This window comes from Lissotriton vulgaris, chromosome 1_1 (genome assembly GCF_964263255.1).
Source record: "Lissotriton vulgaris chromosome 1_1, aLisVul1.2, whole genome shotgun sequence".
Lineage (NCBI taxonomy): Eukaryota > Metazoa > Chordata > Amphibia > Caudata > Salamandridae > Lissotriton > Lissotriton vulgaris.
The window spans coordinates 187,108,946-187,124,066 of NC_141685.1; the positions used below are offsets into that span (position 1 = coordinate 187,108,946).

A 15,121-nucleotide genomic window follows, 5' to 3' on the forward strand; every position below is an offset into this window, starting at 1 on the left:
CCGTTTGAATAGTGGCTTGAATGATTCCTATTTTTGAAGTGTATATTGAAATCTGTTTTTGTTGTTTTCTGTTTATGTAAATATGAATGTATTTCTTTGTGTACATAAGGTCTTAAAAATGTGAATTTGGCAAACTAAGATACCAAAATAAAGGAAATATATAAATAAAATATAAAACAAATAAAAGAAGTGATAATACACACGAAACATGGTGTTTTAGTTCATATGTTTTGAAAAAATAGTTTAGGCTAAGTCAATAGCGGCACGTGCATCTCTTTTGTTCATTTTAGACACCTTCTGACAGCAATCACACTGTCAAGACAGGACCTCCTTCTAATGTCACCTGTGCCAGACTCTCTGCTGAGGACAGTCACACTTTCGAGATAGGACCTCCTTCTAATGTCAGCTCTGCCAGACCACCTGCTGACAGCAGTCACACTGTCGAGACAGGACCTCCTTCTAATGCCACCTCTGCCAGACCACCTGCCGACAGCAGTCACACTGTCGAGATAGAACCCCCATCTGTTGCCACCTCTGCTAGACTACCTGCTGGCAGCACAAATTATCTTGAGTTTGGGGCTCAATATAATTTCTTTACAATCAGCAGTAAAATGTCAAAATCCAAATAATTTTTTATTCTATTACATATCTTAAAAACGTGCCTTTCTTTTTAATATGTAAAACTTAGTCATTATTGTGTACATTTTATAGCACCGTGATTGGTTCTACCTTAATATTATTTTTTATACAATCAATCTTTTTTTTCATTTCTTTTGTGGAACAATCATGTCAAAATTCGGCTCCATTAGCCATCAAAAAATCTTCGTCCAAGAATGTAAAATGGTGATTTTGCCTAATTATCACACAACATGCGGCTCAGTGACTTTTATAAATGATTCCTCACTCTCCTGAAGAGAAGCGCTCACCCTGTCTATCACACAGCATGCAGGTTGGAGACTTTCATTGATAATCTGTATTTGCTGAACAGACACCGTGTGCTCGGCCTGGATATAACACAGCTGCAGATCTCAGACCTTCATTATTGATCCTGCACTCTTCTGAAGTGTTCTCAGCCTGGCTATCACACAGCTGCAGCTCTGAGAACTTCATTATTGATCCTGCACTCTTATGAAATGTGCTCAGCCTGGCTATCTCACAGCTGCAGCTCTGAGACCTTCATTATTGATGCTGCACTCTTCTGAAGTGTGCTCGGCCTGGCTATCACACAGCTGCAGCTCTGTGACCTTTATTATTGATCCTGCACTCTCCTGGAGTGTGCTGGGCCTGACTATCTCACAGCTGCAGCTCTGTGACCTTCATTATTGTTCCTGCACTCTTCTGAAGTGTGCTCGGCCTGGCTATCACTCAGCTGCAGCTCTGTGACCTTCATTATTGATGCTGCACTCTTCTGAAGTGAAGTACTCAGCCTAGCTATCACACAGCTGCAGCTCTGCGACCTTCAGTGTTGATCCTGCACTCTTCTGGAGTGTGCTCGGCCTGACTATCACACAGCTGCAGCCCTGTGACCTTTATTATTGATCCTGCACTCTTCTGAAGTGAAGTACTCAGCCTAGCTATCACACAGCTGCAGCTCTGCGACCTTCAGTGTTGATCCTGCACTCTTCTGGAGTGTGCTCAGCCTGGCTGTCTTACAGCTGCAGCCCTGTGACCTTCATTATTGATCCTGCACTCTTCTGAAGTGAAGTACGCGGCCTGGCTATCACATAGTTGTAGCTCTGTGACCTTTATTATTGATCCTGCACTCTTCTGAAGTGTGCTCGGCCGAGCTGTCACACAGTTGTAGCTCTGTGACCTTCATTATTGATCCTGCACTCTTCTGAAGAGAGGGTGACATCTTTGTAGCTCTGAGAGTTGACAAAAGATCTTCACACATTTACTTCAATGACATGGCTTTTCCTGTGTGTGTTCGCTGATCAGTACTTAATATTGAATATTCATAAAACCTACATCAACATTCACTGCACTTGAAGGATTCCTGTGCGTGTTTTCTGATGCTGTTTTAGACCTGATATATATATATGTATATATATCCATTGTCACATTCCTTGCACTTGAATGGTTTTCCAGTGTGTATTCGCTGATATGTTCTTAATATTGATGATTCACTGAAACTACTTCTACATTCTATGCAATGGTATGGTTTTTCCCCTGTGTGTGTTCTCTGATGGTGCTTTCGGTCTGATAATCGACAAAAGCTCTTCAGACATTCATTGCACTTGAATGGTTTTTCCCAGGTGTGCGTTTGCTGATGAATCCTTAATGTTGAAGATTCACTAAAACTACTTCCAGATTCACTGGACTTGAATGATTTTCCCCTGTATGCGTTCTCTGATGCTGTTTTATGTCTGATAATCGAACAAACCTCTTCATACATTCACTGCACTGGTATGGTTTTTCCCCGGTGTGTGTTTTCTGATGCAGTTTTAGGTGTGATGATTGAGAGAAGCTCTTCACACATTCACTGCACTTAAATGGTTTTTCCCCTGTGTGTGTTCGCTGATGTTTTCTTAATGTTGACATTTCACTAAAACTACTTCCACATTCACTGCACTGGAATGGCTTTTCCCCTGTGTGTGTTCGCCGATGTTTCCTTAATGTTGAAGATTGACTAAAACTACTTCCACATTCACTGCACTGGAATGGTTTTTCCCCTGTATGTGTTCGCTGATGTTTCCTTAATGTTGAAGATTCACTAAAACTACTTCCACATTCACTGCACTGGAATTGTTTTTCCCCTGTGTGTGTTCGCTGATGAATCCTTAATGTTGAATATCGACTAAAGCTACTTTCACATTCACTGCACTTGAATGGTTTTTCCCCTGTGTGTGTTTGCTGATGATTCCTTAATGTTGCCAAATCACTAAACCTTCTTCCACATTCACTGCACTTGAATGGTTTTTCCCCTGTGTGTGTTCTCTGATGCTGTTTTAGGCTTGATAAATATATAAAGCTCTTCCCACATTCATTGCAATTGAATGGTTTTTCCCCAGTGTGTGTTCTCTGATGCCTTTTTAGGTCTGATAATAGAATAAACCTCTTCTCACATTCACTGCACTGGTGTGGTTTTTCCCCGGTGTGTGTTTTCTGATGCTGTTTTAGGTGTGATGATTGAGAGAAGCTCTTCACACATTCACTGCACTTAAATGGTTTTTCCCCTGTATGTGTTCGCTGATGTTTTCTTAATGTTGACAAATCACTAAAACTACTTCCACATTCACTGCACTGGAATAGCTTTTCCCCTGTGTGTGACCGCTGATGTTTCCTTAATGTTGAAGAGTGACTAAAACTACTTTCACATTCATTGCAATTGAATGGTTTTTCCCCTGTGTGTGTTCGCAGATGTTTCCTTAATGTTGATGAATCACTAAAACTTCTTTCACATTCACTGCACTGGAATGGTTTTTCCCCAGTGTGTATTCGCAGATGATGTTTTAGGTGTGATAATCGATTAAACCTCTTCACACATTCAGTGCAATTATATGTTTTTTCTCCTGTGTGTATTCGCTGATGCTGTTTTAGGTGTGATAATTGACTAAAGCTCTTCAAACATTCACTGCACTTGAATGGTTTTTCCCCTGTATGTGTTCGCTGATGTTTTCTTACTGTTGACAAATCACTAAAACTACTTCCACATTCACTGCACTGGAATAGCTTTTCCCCTGTGTGTGTTCGCTGATGAATCCTTAATGTTGAAGATTGACTAAAACTACTTCCACATTCACTGCACTGGAATGGCTTTTCCCCTGTGTGTGTTCGCAGATGTTTCCTTAATGTTGATGAATCACTAAAACTTCTTTCACATTCACTGCACTGGAATGGTTTTTCCCCAGTGTGTATTCGCAGATGCTGTTTTAGGTGTGATAATCGATTAAACCTCTTCACACATTCAGTGCAATTATATGGTTTTTCCCCTGTGTGTGTTCGCTGATGATTCCTTAATGCTGAAGAGCAACTAAACCTACTGTCACATTCATTGCAATGATATGGTTTTTCCCCTGTGTGTGTTCGTTGATGTCTTTGTAGGCCTGATAACTGGATAAAGCTCTTTACACATTCAGGGCATTTGAATCGTTTTTTCCCTGTGTGTGTTTGCTGATGGTGTTTTAATATTGATGACAAACTAAAGCTCTCACTGCATGTGTCTGAGACTTCTCTCTTGGTTAGCGTCTCTGGCTCTAGTGTATACTTGTTTACATCCATTGACTGTACTTCCTGAAGGGCCAACATGACTGATAAAGCACTTGTATTATTCTTGCATTCTCTGTATGTATTGTATTTTGCACGTTTGCTTTCCGATTAAAGAATAAAGTGCAATGGCCACCAACTACTTCCCAATCTCAAAACGTGTGTAAGGCTTCTTCGTGGGCGATTGTGTCTTTAGACTGGATAATGGTTTGGCACGCATGCGGGTAAAGATCCAACGTCCTTCTGGTCGGTGCACACTGGGACAGTGCTCTGTATTTTAGACAGCAGAACCCCTATTTCTTTTAACCTTCAGTTGTCTGACTCCACTCCATTGCGCTTTTCAATGGTTGCTGTGGATTGGTCTGAAACAGTTTGCAATACACCTCTAGCACAGAATGGTGGCCTGGTATTATTTTAGGAAGCACAGCACTGCTGTCACCACCTCATGATCAAAGCTGTTATTGGACATGTTTACACAAGAGGAGGTTTATCAGTATTGTCTTCATTTTCAAGAGGTTATTTCTTCGTTCAGAGGCATGGAAGTACACAGCTGAGACTCGTGGAATCACTGAATTTCTTGTGTCCCTTCTCCCTTCTTTCAGGATGTCTCAGTTTATGTTCGGGTTTGGCTGGCTCTGATGGCACTTATGTTTTCCTGAATACTGGAACTCAATATTTCAGACTTCATCTTTGCAGATTTACAGTGTTATCTTCCTTATTTTGAAACATTTCGTACAATCAAAGATTGTTTTCTGTCGGATGTAAAAAAAAATTTAATAACTTAAAGGGAAACATAACGGAATGTGCAAACACAATTTTTTATTGATTGTATAAATATCTCTTGATTACCATTTTTGAAACATATGAAGGCATATTTAACCATACACAGAAATTTACATAAAAGTTGCTTTGAATATGTCACATCTTAATTATTCATGAGTAAGTTGGTAAAAAAAAGGGCGCTCGCATAGCACTCATACACTAGTTACAGCTTTAGGTAGTGGCAAATGGTCAAGGTTTTGTAAAACAAGAACAGCTCTTTGAGTAAGAGATGGGAGATGGATCAGGAAGACTTGAGACAGAAGGTTGGACATCAGAATGTTGTGCCATGAATCAAATATTGCTGCTCGCAGAGGTGCTTTGCTTCATCCACTACACCCACAATATGCAGTAGAGCAGCAGTTTAATGATTGTATTTACTTTGTGGTTTTACTTCTCTCACATATATTTCTAAGTTTGTCGGTATTATCCACTGGGGTGGGAGTTTCCCAGCTGGACAAGGAGATTGAGCTTGGCTGGTCTGTTGTTTAGTTGTCCCACCTCTAACTTTAGAGCTTGAGATAGCATGCTAGACTGGCGGCCCACTAGTTGACAACTGTGGTGCATCAGCGTAGCAAGAGCACAGATGGTACGCCAAAGCCAAGGCTGTTAGCACCCTTTCACCCCTGTACCATGCTCAGCACCCGAAACACTCTCTTAAAAACATCTCTTAAGTCAAACTGCTCTGTCCATACATCCTACACCTCTGCTGCCTGCCACACAAGGTAGAGCCTGTTCTCAAACCTATTCACCTGCACCTCGCTTGCATTGACCTGCTTTCAACATTCCATTTCCAGCACAAAACCTGCGAACAACATTTTCCAACCACGTAATTCCCATGACTTTTCATAGGTCTCTCCTCCTACTCATGCTTTTCAACATCGCCTGTACAAACCACTGTGGCCACCTTCAATGGTACAATCCTGAGGTGCGCTCATTCTTTCCACAAGATGGAGAATGCACCAGAACAGCGCACACTGCACATAAGATAAAGATAAAGTGCCTTCTGCGACTCTCACACATGCCCGGCAATGAAACAGTCCCTACACAGCTTTTACAAAGGGCCACATGTGTCAGGTTTCTGTGAGCGCCTCAGAACGTAGTCATCCGGCTGGATGTCATACGGACTAAACAACTAAATGTCCCAGACTGCTTAGCGCCTATCTAGGGGCGGTCCTGTTTCTCTTGTCGGATATTTTGGATTCTATCGACCTGAACTCTGAGCTCTTGGAGTGAGTTGCTTCCCGTAGCAGTTACCAAGGATTTCCTTGCCCTCCGTTGGTAAGCCTTCTTGCTTCGGCTTGTGCGGAGGACGAATTGTTACCGCAATTGCCCTCCGTTGGTGAGCCTTCTTGCTTCGGCTCGTGCGGAGGACGAATTGTGTTCCGTGTGGAGTGTTCTCTACGAGTGTGTCTCACTACCACAGTTGCCCTCCGTTGGTGAGCCTTCTTGCTTCGGCTCGTGCGGAGGACGAATTGTGTTCCGTGTGGAGTGTTCTCCATGAGAGTGTTTCCTTCTTGCAGTTGCCCTCCGCAGGTGAGCCTTCTTGCTTCGGCTCGTGCGGAGGACGAATTCTCGTATATACTTAATCTTACCGCACGTGGTAAGTTTTGCACTGTATGCTGTGCCTGCGTCTTGCGGCTCGTACACAGGAAATCAGGATCTCATATTGAATTGAAGCAGTGCCCTTCAGGACCATATTCAATACTGATTGGAGTAACACAGGTACTGTACTGTTTTATACTATCGGGTGACGTAACCCATTGTTGCTTAACTTTGTTTTACTCGGATACATTGAATCCAGGGGTCCCTCAGATGTTGCTCAAGACTCTCCTCTACGTCCCGTCATGTTCATATGTCGTGGGGTATGTACAATAGCATAGTGTTTCATTCTTGCAATACGGTTATACAAGGGCACAGAATAAGAAAGGTATTCATTGAGTATTACAGGGAGGACGTAGCACCGTTCATATCCTTCCAGGGCTCTGATGCTGGTGAAGAGTTGTATCTTCTATTACACCGTTCCTTTAGTTTCTTTACAGGTAGATGGGTACATCTTATGTTAATGGGTTGCTGATTGAAACAGGAGTGAGAGTATCTGGTACCAACGCATTTCTTTGTCTTGTGTTTTCCAGATCTCCCTCCCCGCTGTTCCCTTCCTTCCCCGCCTTTCTTTTTGCCCTCACCTGATCCTTCCTTAACCCACGGCTATTTCAGCAATCTGGGTTTGGTTAGATCTGGAGGTGGCCTTGTTATAACATCACGCTGATCCCGAGGATTGAGAAGTTAACAACATGCTTAGCATTGCTTTTCAAATACTCACAAAATGCCACAGGCACAGCTCAATAATGCAAAATAAAAGTATTTCACAGTGTGAAATGCACCGCCAAATGATCCATAGCGTGCAGCATGCCACCAAGGTTCTTTACTTTCGCAAATGCGTTCGCAGCTGCAAAGTTTGTTGTCACCAAAGTGTTCTTTCTTTGAAAAAGGTGCTTTTCCTCTATGAAATATAGAGCGGGGGCAGGCCCAGATCAGTCAGAAGTAAAACATTTATAGCTCAGTAGTATTCTGAGATAAAGAACTGGGTAGTAGGACGCTGGCTTCCAATAACACGGCACTGAGCACCTCACTTAAGCCAATCTTTAATGATTGTTTGAAGAACAGGGCAACAGGAAGGTGTGTTAAATGCCGACCATTAACCTTTCACCAGCGGCACACGGGGGCGGCATTGGCTAGAGTGAACACCGTGCTAACGCAACCGCTCAAGTCGTGCATACGGGCGCTAAAACATGTTAGCGAAGTGTCCTGGAATCCTTGATTCAATTCACATAATTTAACTACACACATTACAGTTAACTCTCCCCCCACCGTATCAAGTGCATGTTTCCTGATTCGACACCAGAGTATTGGTGCTGTAAACTGGCTGGCGCTGGCTTCTAACATATGGTGCGGGAGTGCCCACCACTACTGGTGTCATGGCTTGAGATTACAGCCACCAAAGCAGAACTCACAGACCATACACTGTCAACTACCCCTGAATCCTGCCTGCTAGGCCTTCTCAATAAAGCAAAGAGGGGCAAACACTTACACTGGTTCATAGACCTTGGATACGTACTTTACAAGTGACAAAAGCAATGTTTTGGAAAGTGGCCTCTGTGCCAGACACTAAGAGGTGGCTGCATACTCCCCTGCACTGTGCACGAGCAGAGGATAACACACTACACATGCTACTCTCTAGAGGAGTGGGGAGAATGGGTGGGGTGGTGGGAAGGTAGGATCTGCTTTCATGGTTTCCCCCACTCTTTGCTGGTGTCATACAGTTTTTCTGACTAGTCTGCGTCAGATCCTGCTAATCAGGACCCCACTCACTGTGCTTTCTTTCTAAATTGGCTATGGTGAGCACCTTGGTACATTCCTTATTGGCTGCTGATGTACTCTAGTAAGTCCCTAGTATATGGTACTAGGTACCTAGGGCCTAGGTACTCCAGGGGACCCCCATGGGCTGCAGCATGTGTTATGCCACCCATGAGCTGCCACTCCGTTAGCTGCCATCATTAGATCATATGGTTTTGAAACCGTGTCCTACGCCGACGACACTCAGTTACTTGTCACCTGTGACTCCGATCTCGTCGGCACCCGGCTTCGCTTTAGGAGTTGTATGACCCGAATAAATGAATGGATGAGCGCCAACAAGTTACAACTGAACCGCAACAAGTCCGAGATCATCTTGTTTGGAAGAGCTGAGGAGGTCTGGTCGTCTGACTGGTGGCCTGCGGAATTAGGATTGGGCCCCCCTCCCAAACCATCTGTCAGAAACCTCGGCATTACCATAGACGCCCCCTTGTCCATGAAGCCCCACATAGATCAGGTTCTTGGGGTCTGCTACGGCATCATGTGCATTCTCCGTAAGATTTTTAAGTGGCTCCCTATTGAGGCTAGGAAACCACTGGTACAGGGCCTTATCGTTAGCCGTTTGGACTACGGAAACGCCCTGTTCACTGCCCTAAATGCCAATCTGCTTTCCAAGCTTCAGATTCTTCAGAACCCGGCAGCTAGGCTTGTCCTCAATCTCCCCAGTAGATCCTCATCCATCTCGAACCTACCGACTCTTCCTTGTCTCCCAATCTGCCAGAGATGTCACTTTAAAATCCTAAGCCTGGTCCATAAGACAATGCATGACGCCGGCCCTAACTACCTAAAAAACAAGCTCCTTAGGTACATCCCTGGTAGATCTCTAAGGTCCAGCTCCAAATTCCTCCTTGCTCAGCCCCGTTTTCGGACTCTGCGCAACGGGGGCCGTTCCTTTTCCTATCTGGCCCCAATGTGGTGGAACAAACTACCGGTCCATATCTCTTCCATAACCGATCATAAATGTTTCCGTAAAAATCTTAAAACCTGGCTTTTCCCCCCTCCCACCAACTAGCCGCAATGCACCGTCCCTGTCCTCCATTCTTTAGCTGCTAGCGCCTTGAGACCTTACGGTGAACTGTGCGCTATATAAGAATGTATGACTATGACTATGAGGGACCCTCCAAACTCTGACCACAGGCCTGCCATTGTAGCCTTTGTGAGTTGGTGCATGCACCTCTCACGAAAGATATGTTTCCTTATATCTAACATCCCTGCCCTTGAAACCTATAAGTCACCCCTTTAGCAGGCCTTTCAGGCCCAAAGGCTGGGTGATTGGTTCCGAATGTGAGGGTGGCCCTGCATGAGCAAACAACCCATACAAACCCCGAAGTCCATTCTCCAGGCATTGTACGTAAATCAGCCATTATGAGACAGCAAGACTATCTCTAAACTGGCTGGAACGAACTTGGGCATATTTGGTATCAGACGTGTTGGAATCATACCCCAACACTGTATTTGGTGTTGGAGGTATGATTCCATCCACGGTAGGGCTCCTCCGGGAAGCATACCACGCTCCTGGGACCGATCCTACAGACCTTGAAAGCAACTTAGGCCTGCTGCCTACAACAGACCCTATTTTGCCCTCCTGCTGCTGGGCCAAGCCCGAGAAGGGGAAGGTAGGACAATAGGCTTCCTGTCATAGGGAGGTGTTTCCATCTTCCAGACAAGATTTAGTGTATTAGGCAGGGGTGGAGGCGCTTGCCAGCGCCTCATAGTCTGCTGGAAGGACAGATTTGGTGCCCTCCTTGCATACTCCAGTTCAAACCAGCTCAGGGAGCTGTTGGCTACCGCTTTGAACCACAGCTGAACTCATCACTGATCCTGGGCTCCTACAGACTCCAACAGGTTCAGTGACATACGACACAGAATTGTGAGAAAAATTTAATTTCTTAGCTAAATTTGAGATTTGCAGGGGATTCTGGGTAAGATAACATTGGGGGACCCATGCAAACCACACCTCCCTGGTCTCCACCCGGTGTTTCCATAGATGGCTGCTGAGCCCGAGACCAAAAACTCCTTTGCAAAAATAGGTTGTTTTGTGATTGATTGGGAGCACATGCGTTTTTGGTCCTGGCTCGCATGCCATCAACGGAAACCTACAAAACATAGATATTTCTGAAAACTAGACACCGGGTGGAGTCCAGGGATGTGTGGCTTGCATGGATCTCCCAAAGTTTTCTTATCCAGAATCCCCTGCAAGCTCAAATTTAGCTAAAAGGTCACATTTTCCTCACATTTCTGTGTGCCAAGTTTGTGAGATCACTGCGCCGGCACACATTTCTAACCATCCAGCGTTCCCCTCGATCTCCCGATAAAAATGATACCTCACTTGTGTGGGTGCCCAAAGCAGAGTCAGCCTAATACAATTGAGATATCATTTTTTTATCAGGAAACCGAGGAGTACGCTGGTTGGTGGGAAATATGTGCCGGCACGATGAGGCCACAACTTTTCCACTCAGAAATGTGAGGAAAGTGTGACTTTTAGCTAAATTAAAGGTTTTCAGGAGCTTCTGGGTAGTAAAACGCTGGAGGTTTCACACAACCTACACCACCAGCCAAGCGCCATCCATGCATACCACCAGCCAAGTACCATCCATGCACACCACCAGCCAAGCGCCATCCATGCATACCACCAGCCAAGCACCATCCATGCACACCACCAGCCAAGTACCATCCATGCACACCACCAGCCAAGCACCATCCATGCACACTACCAGCCAAGCACCATCCATGCATACCACCAGCCAAGCACCATCCATGCACACCACCAGCCAAGCACCATCCAAGCACACCACCAGCCAAGCACCATCCATGCACATCACCAGCCAAGAACCATCCATACACACCAGCAGCCAAGCACCATCCATACACACCACCAGCCAAGCACCATCCATGCACACCACTGGCCAAGCGCCATCCATGCACACCACCAGCCAAGCACCATCCATGCACACCAGCAGCCAAGCGCCATCCATGCACACCACCAGCCAAGCACCATCCATGCACACCACCAGCCAAGAACCATCCATGCACACCACCAGCCAAGCGCCATCCATGCACACCACCAGCCAAGCACCATCCATGCATACCACCAGCCAAGCACCATCCATGCACACCGCCAACCAAGCGCCATCCATGCACACCACCAACCAAGCACCATCCATACACACCACCAGCCAAGAACCATCCATGCACACCACCAGCCAAGCAGCATCCATGCACACCACCAGCCAAGCGCCATCCATGCATACCACCAGCCAAGCGCCATCCATGTACACCACCAACCAAGCACCATCCATACACACCACCAGCCAAGAACCATCCATGCACACCACCAGCCAAGCACCATCCATGCACACCACCAGCCAAGCGCCATCCATGCATACCACCAGTCAAGCGCCATCCATGCACACCACCAACCAAGCACCATCCATGCACATCACCACCCAAGAACCATCCATGTACCGCCAGCAACACAACATCCACCAGCAAAGTGAAAGTCCACATACAAATCGCAAGACATGGTCCAGCCATGCAGACCGATAGCCAAGCGACAGTACACGCACACTGCCAGCCAAGCACTAGTCCACACACACTGCCACCTAAGCGCAGGCCACATACACTACCAGCAAAATGCAGGTTCACACACAGTCAGCCAAATGCCAGTAAAAACGGACCATCATCCGCACTCCAGTTCACACACACAGAAGCTACTGTCTAAAGGTTTTCAGCAGATTAGCCTACAAATATTGCTGATCTGCCCCTAAGAGGGTGGTGGGGGGGAGGGCAGAAGCAGCAAAAATGTGTTCACAAAAAAGGGACCAACCCTGCCAAAGCCCATAAACATTTCTCTGGTTCATAGTGGGCTTTCTGCTCTCCAGGGAGCAGATCAGGGGCTATTGCCCCTTTGGGGGAGGGGGTATTTGCATCGCAGCCATCTTTTATTAAAAAAAAATCCTGATGTCTAATAGGCTTACTGCCTCTGGGGAGAAATCGAGGGCAATTACCCGCATCTGCCCCCTCAAGGCAGGCAGAGAGACTGTCCGATTTTTTTGTTTGGAGGTGGGGTCATTGGCATACATATTGAAAACAAGAAATCCCTGGGGCCTAGTGGGCTTTCTGCCACTCTGGGGGCAGATCAGGGGCTAGTACCCTCAATTGAACCTGAGGAGGGGCAGAAAGACTTCTATTTTTATAATTGTGAATGGGGGCATGGCTTTGCCCATTGTGGGTAGCTCCAATCCCTTTTTTTCTAATCCCTGGTGTCTAGTGGACTCACCCCCCCCCCGCCCCCACGGAGGGGCAGATCAGTGGTAATAACCCCTTTCTGCCCCGGGGAGAGACAGAAAGACTGTCCCTTTTGTTTTGGGGTATAGAGATATTAGCATGCCCATTCTGGGAAGCCCCCACTTCTCTTTCAGAGAGGAAAAAAAATCCCTGGCATCTAGTGGGCTTTCTGCTCCCCTGGGGGGCTGATCGTAGGTAATAACCCTTATCTACCGCCCAGGGGGGCTGTCCCTGTTGTGTTTGGGGTGGGGGCATAGACATGCCCATTGTGGGCAGCCCCCACCTCTCCATTATTAAAAAATAAAAAATTATAATTCCTGGTGCCTAGTGGCCTTTCTGTCCCCCAGGGTGAGGGGAGCAGAAAGACTGATCATTTTTCGACAGCTGGGGGCAGTATAATGCCCATTTAGGGCAGCCCCTACCACTAAGTTAAATAAAAAACCATCCTGTGGCGATCCCCAAGCAGAGATCCACTAGATTCTCCCCTTTCCAATGATACCTCTCCTGCCTGCCTACGTGCTCGGTGGACTAGGATAGCCCCAGGAGCATGTAGGCAGTGAAAGTGAAATGAACCTATCAGCTTATTTCACTTTCACTGTGGTGGCGTCAGCACGCCATACACGCTGCTCGTCAGTACACTGAAAGAAAAGTGCCTCGGCAGCTGGGTAAGCTCATCACCAGCTCCCAAGAAAAAAAGGAAATTCCTCTGCTGTTTGCAGCAGAGGGATTCCAAAATAGTGGGCCTTGGGCGTAACGGTTACATTTGGCACCGGAGCGCCACAACCATGGACGTTACCAGTACGTCCAAAGAATGGAAGGGGTTAGTAGATCTTACTCTCAAAGTGATGTAACTGGCAATGCTTCCCAACCAGGATGTGTTCTACATATGCCACATATATTATGTCATTGATGTTCCCTGCAACCTGTATCGCTCAAAGAGTTTGCTCTTGTTGATGTTTTATAAGAATAAAAAATGCAATCAAATATTTATGAGATAATGAGATGCAAACGTACCTCCATCCTGCACATCCTGGGACTAGACTGCTGGAAAGAGATCGATGGGAAGGTTTGGAGGTGAGCAAAACACTGAAACATGACCTGAAAGAGCAAATTCAAAAAAATTGTTAGGAGAAGATAGATGGAAATTAGAAATGACAAAAGGGACAAGCAAGAGAAGGAAATAAACTCACTAGCCCTGTAATTTTTTACAGAGCATAAAAATAAGTAAAAAATGTTTTAAAAGTTTGAATAACACTGAAAAAACCACAATTTAGAAACTGAAAACAGAAAAGCCAATGAATCTTGTTTTCAATGCTCCTTTTTAGAGAAGAAGACTTGTTGTATGCATGGGAGGATTAAATATGAGATCTAGTGTGTCATGACGGTACACCAGGTGTGGTTTTCTGTAGACAAGCATTCCAATGGGCTTTGGGAAGAGCAGTCTTTTTATAACTGCGTTTAACGTGGATGCTGATAAAGCTAGGAATGAAATGCATAATAGTTGAGACTTTCTGAATCTTTAAACTTAGGAAAATCTAAATTCTGAGCATGCCTACAACACATAATGTGAAGTGTGCATTTGGATGAGAACAAACAGATGGCAGACTAGAAAAGAAGTGGAGAAGAGCTGAAGGGAAAGGGAGGAAAAGAAACCCAATGGTTGTGGCACTCTTTCTGTTAACCTTAGAACCCCTCACATTCAGCATATGCTGCTCGGAAGACATTTGGGAAACTGAAATCATAGCCGGAGACCTGAAAATTAGGCTGTATGCAGACAACATGCTTCTTACTTTACCCTCTCCAGAACGTTCGCTGCCAGCACCGACGTTCACCATATCAGACTGTACAGCACTTTCCAGGTACAGAATGAACAGAACCATAAGTGAAGTCTTACCCTTGATGGTCTATACAATGAGGGAAGCCCTCCATGAACATCCATTTTGGTAAATCGCCACAAAGATTAAATATTATGAGTATTGATTACCACCAAGTTTCCAATGATGATCAAAGACAATATGACTGCACTGATTGATCAAATGCACACGGATTTCACTAAATGGATCAAACCACAATTGTCGCTGTGGGGACGAGTCCAAACTATGAACATGGAGGTAGCCCAAGGTTTAACTACATTTTCAGCATGCTGCCTATACTGGTCCCAGCATCAGAACTAGGCCTAATAGACGCAGCCATTAAAACATACTTTTGGCAAGGTGAGACACGCGGACTTGCCATGTCCAAACTCCAAGCCGCTACTTCAGGCGAACTGAGACTTCCAAAGATGGAAATATCTCATTTGGCGCATCAGCTCTCACAGGAAGCATATCATTCTGCCACAGATCCGGAACGCACCAATTGGGTACGACTGAAACAACAACTGTGGGTGGGCACAGGG

At 45.5% G+C, this 15,121-nt stretch overlaps 1 protein-coding gene across 1 annotated transcript in view; it reads right to left on the reverse strand.

Annotated features, from left to right (window-relative positions):
- Positions 1–1,625: 1,625 nt before the first annotated feature.
- The window catches only part of LOC147738124 (uncharacterized), a 29,269-nt gene continuing 15,773 nt past the window's right edge, over positions 1,626–15,121 (reverse strand). The window contains exons 2-4 of the mRNA XM_086925034.1: positions 4,171–4,317; positions 2,305–4,113; positions 1,626–2,236 (exon numbers count right to left, since the gene is read on the reverse strand). Of these exons, the coding sequence (XP_086781160.1) occupies positions 2,021–2,236; positions 2,305–4,113; positions 4,171–4,317 (2,172 nt within the window). The 3' untranslated portion in view covers positions 1,626–2,020. The remainder of the gene's footprint in view (positions 2,237–2,304; positions 4,114–4,170; positions 4,318–15,121) is intronic.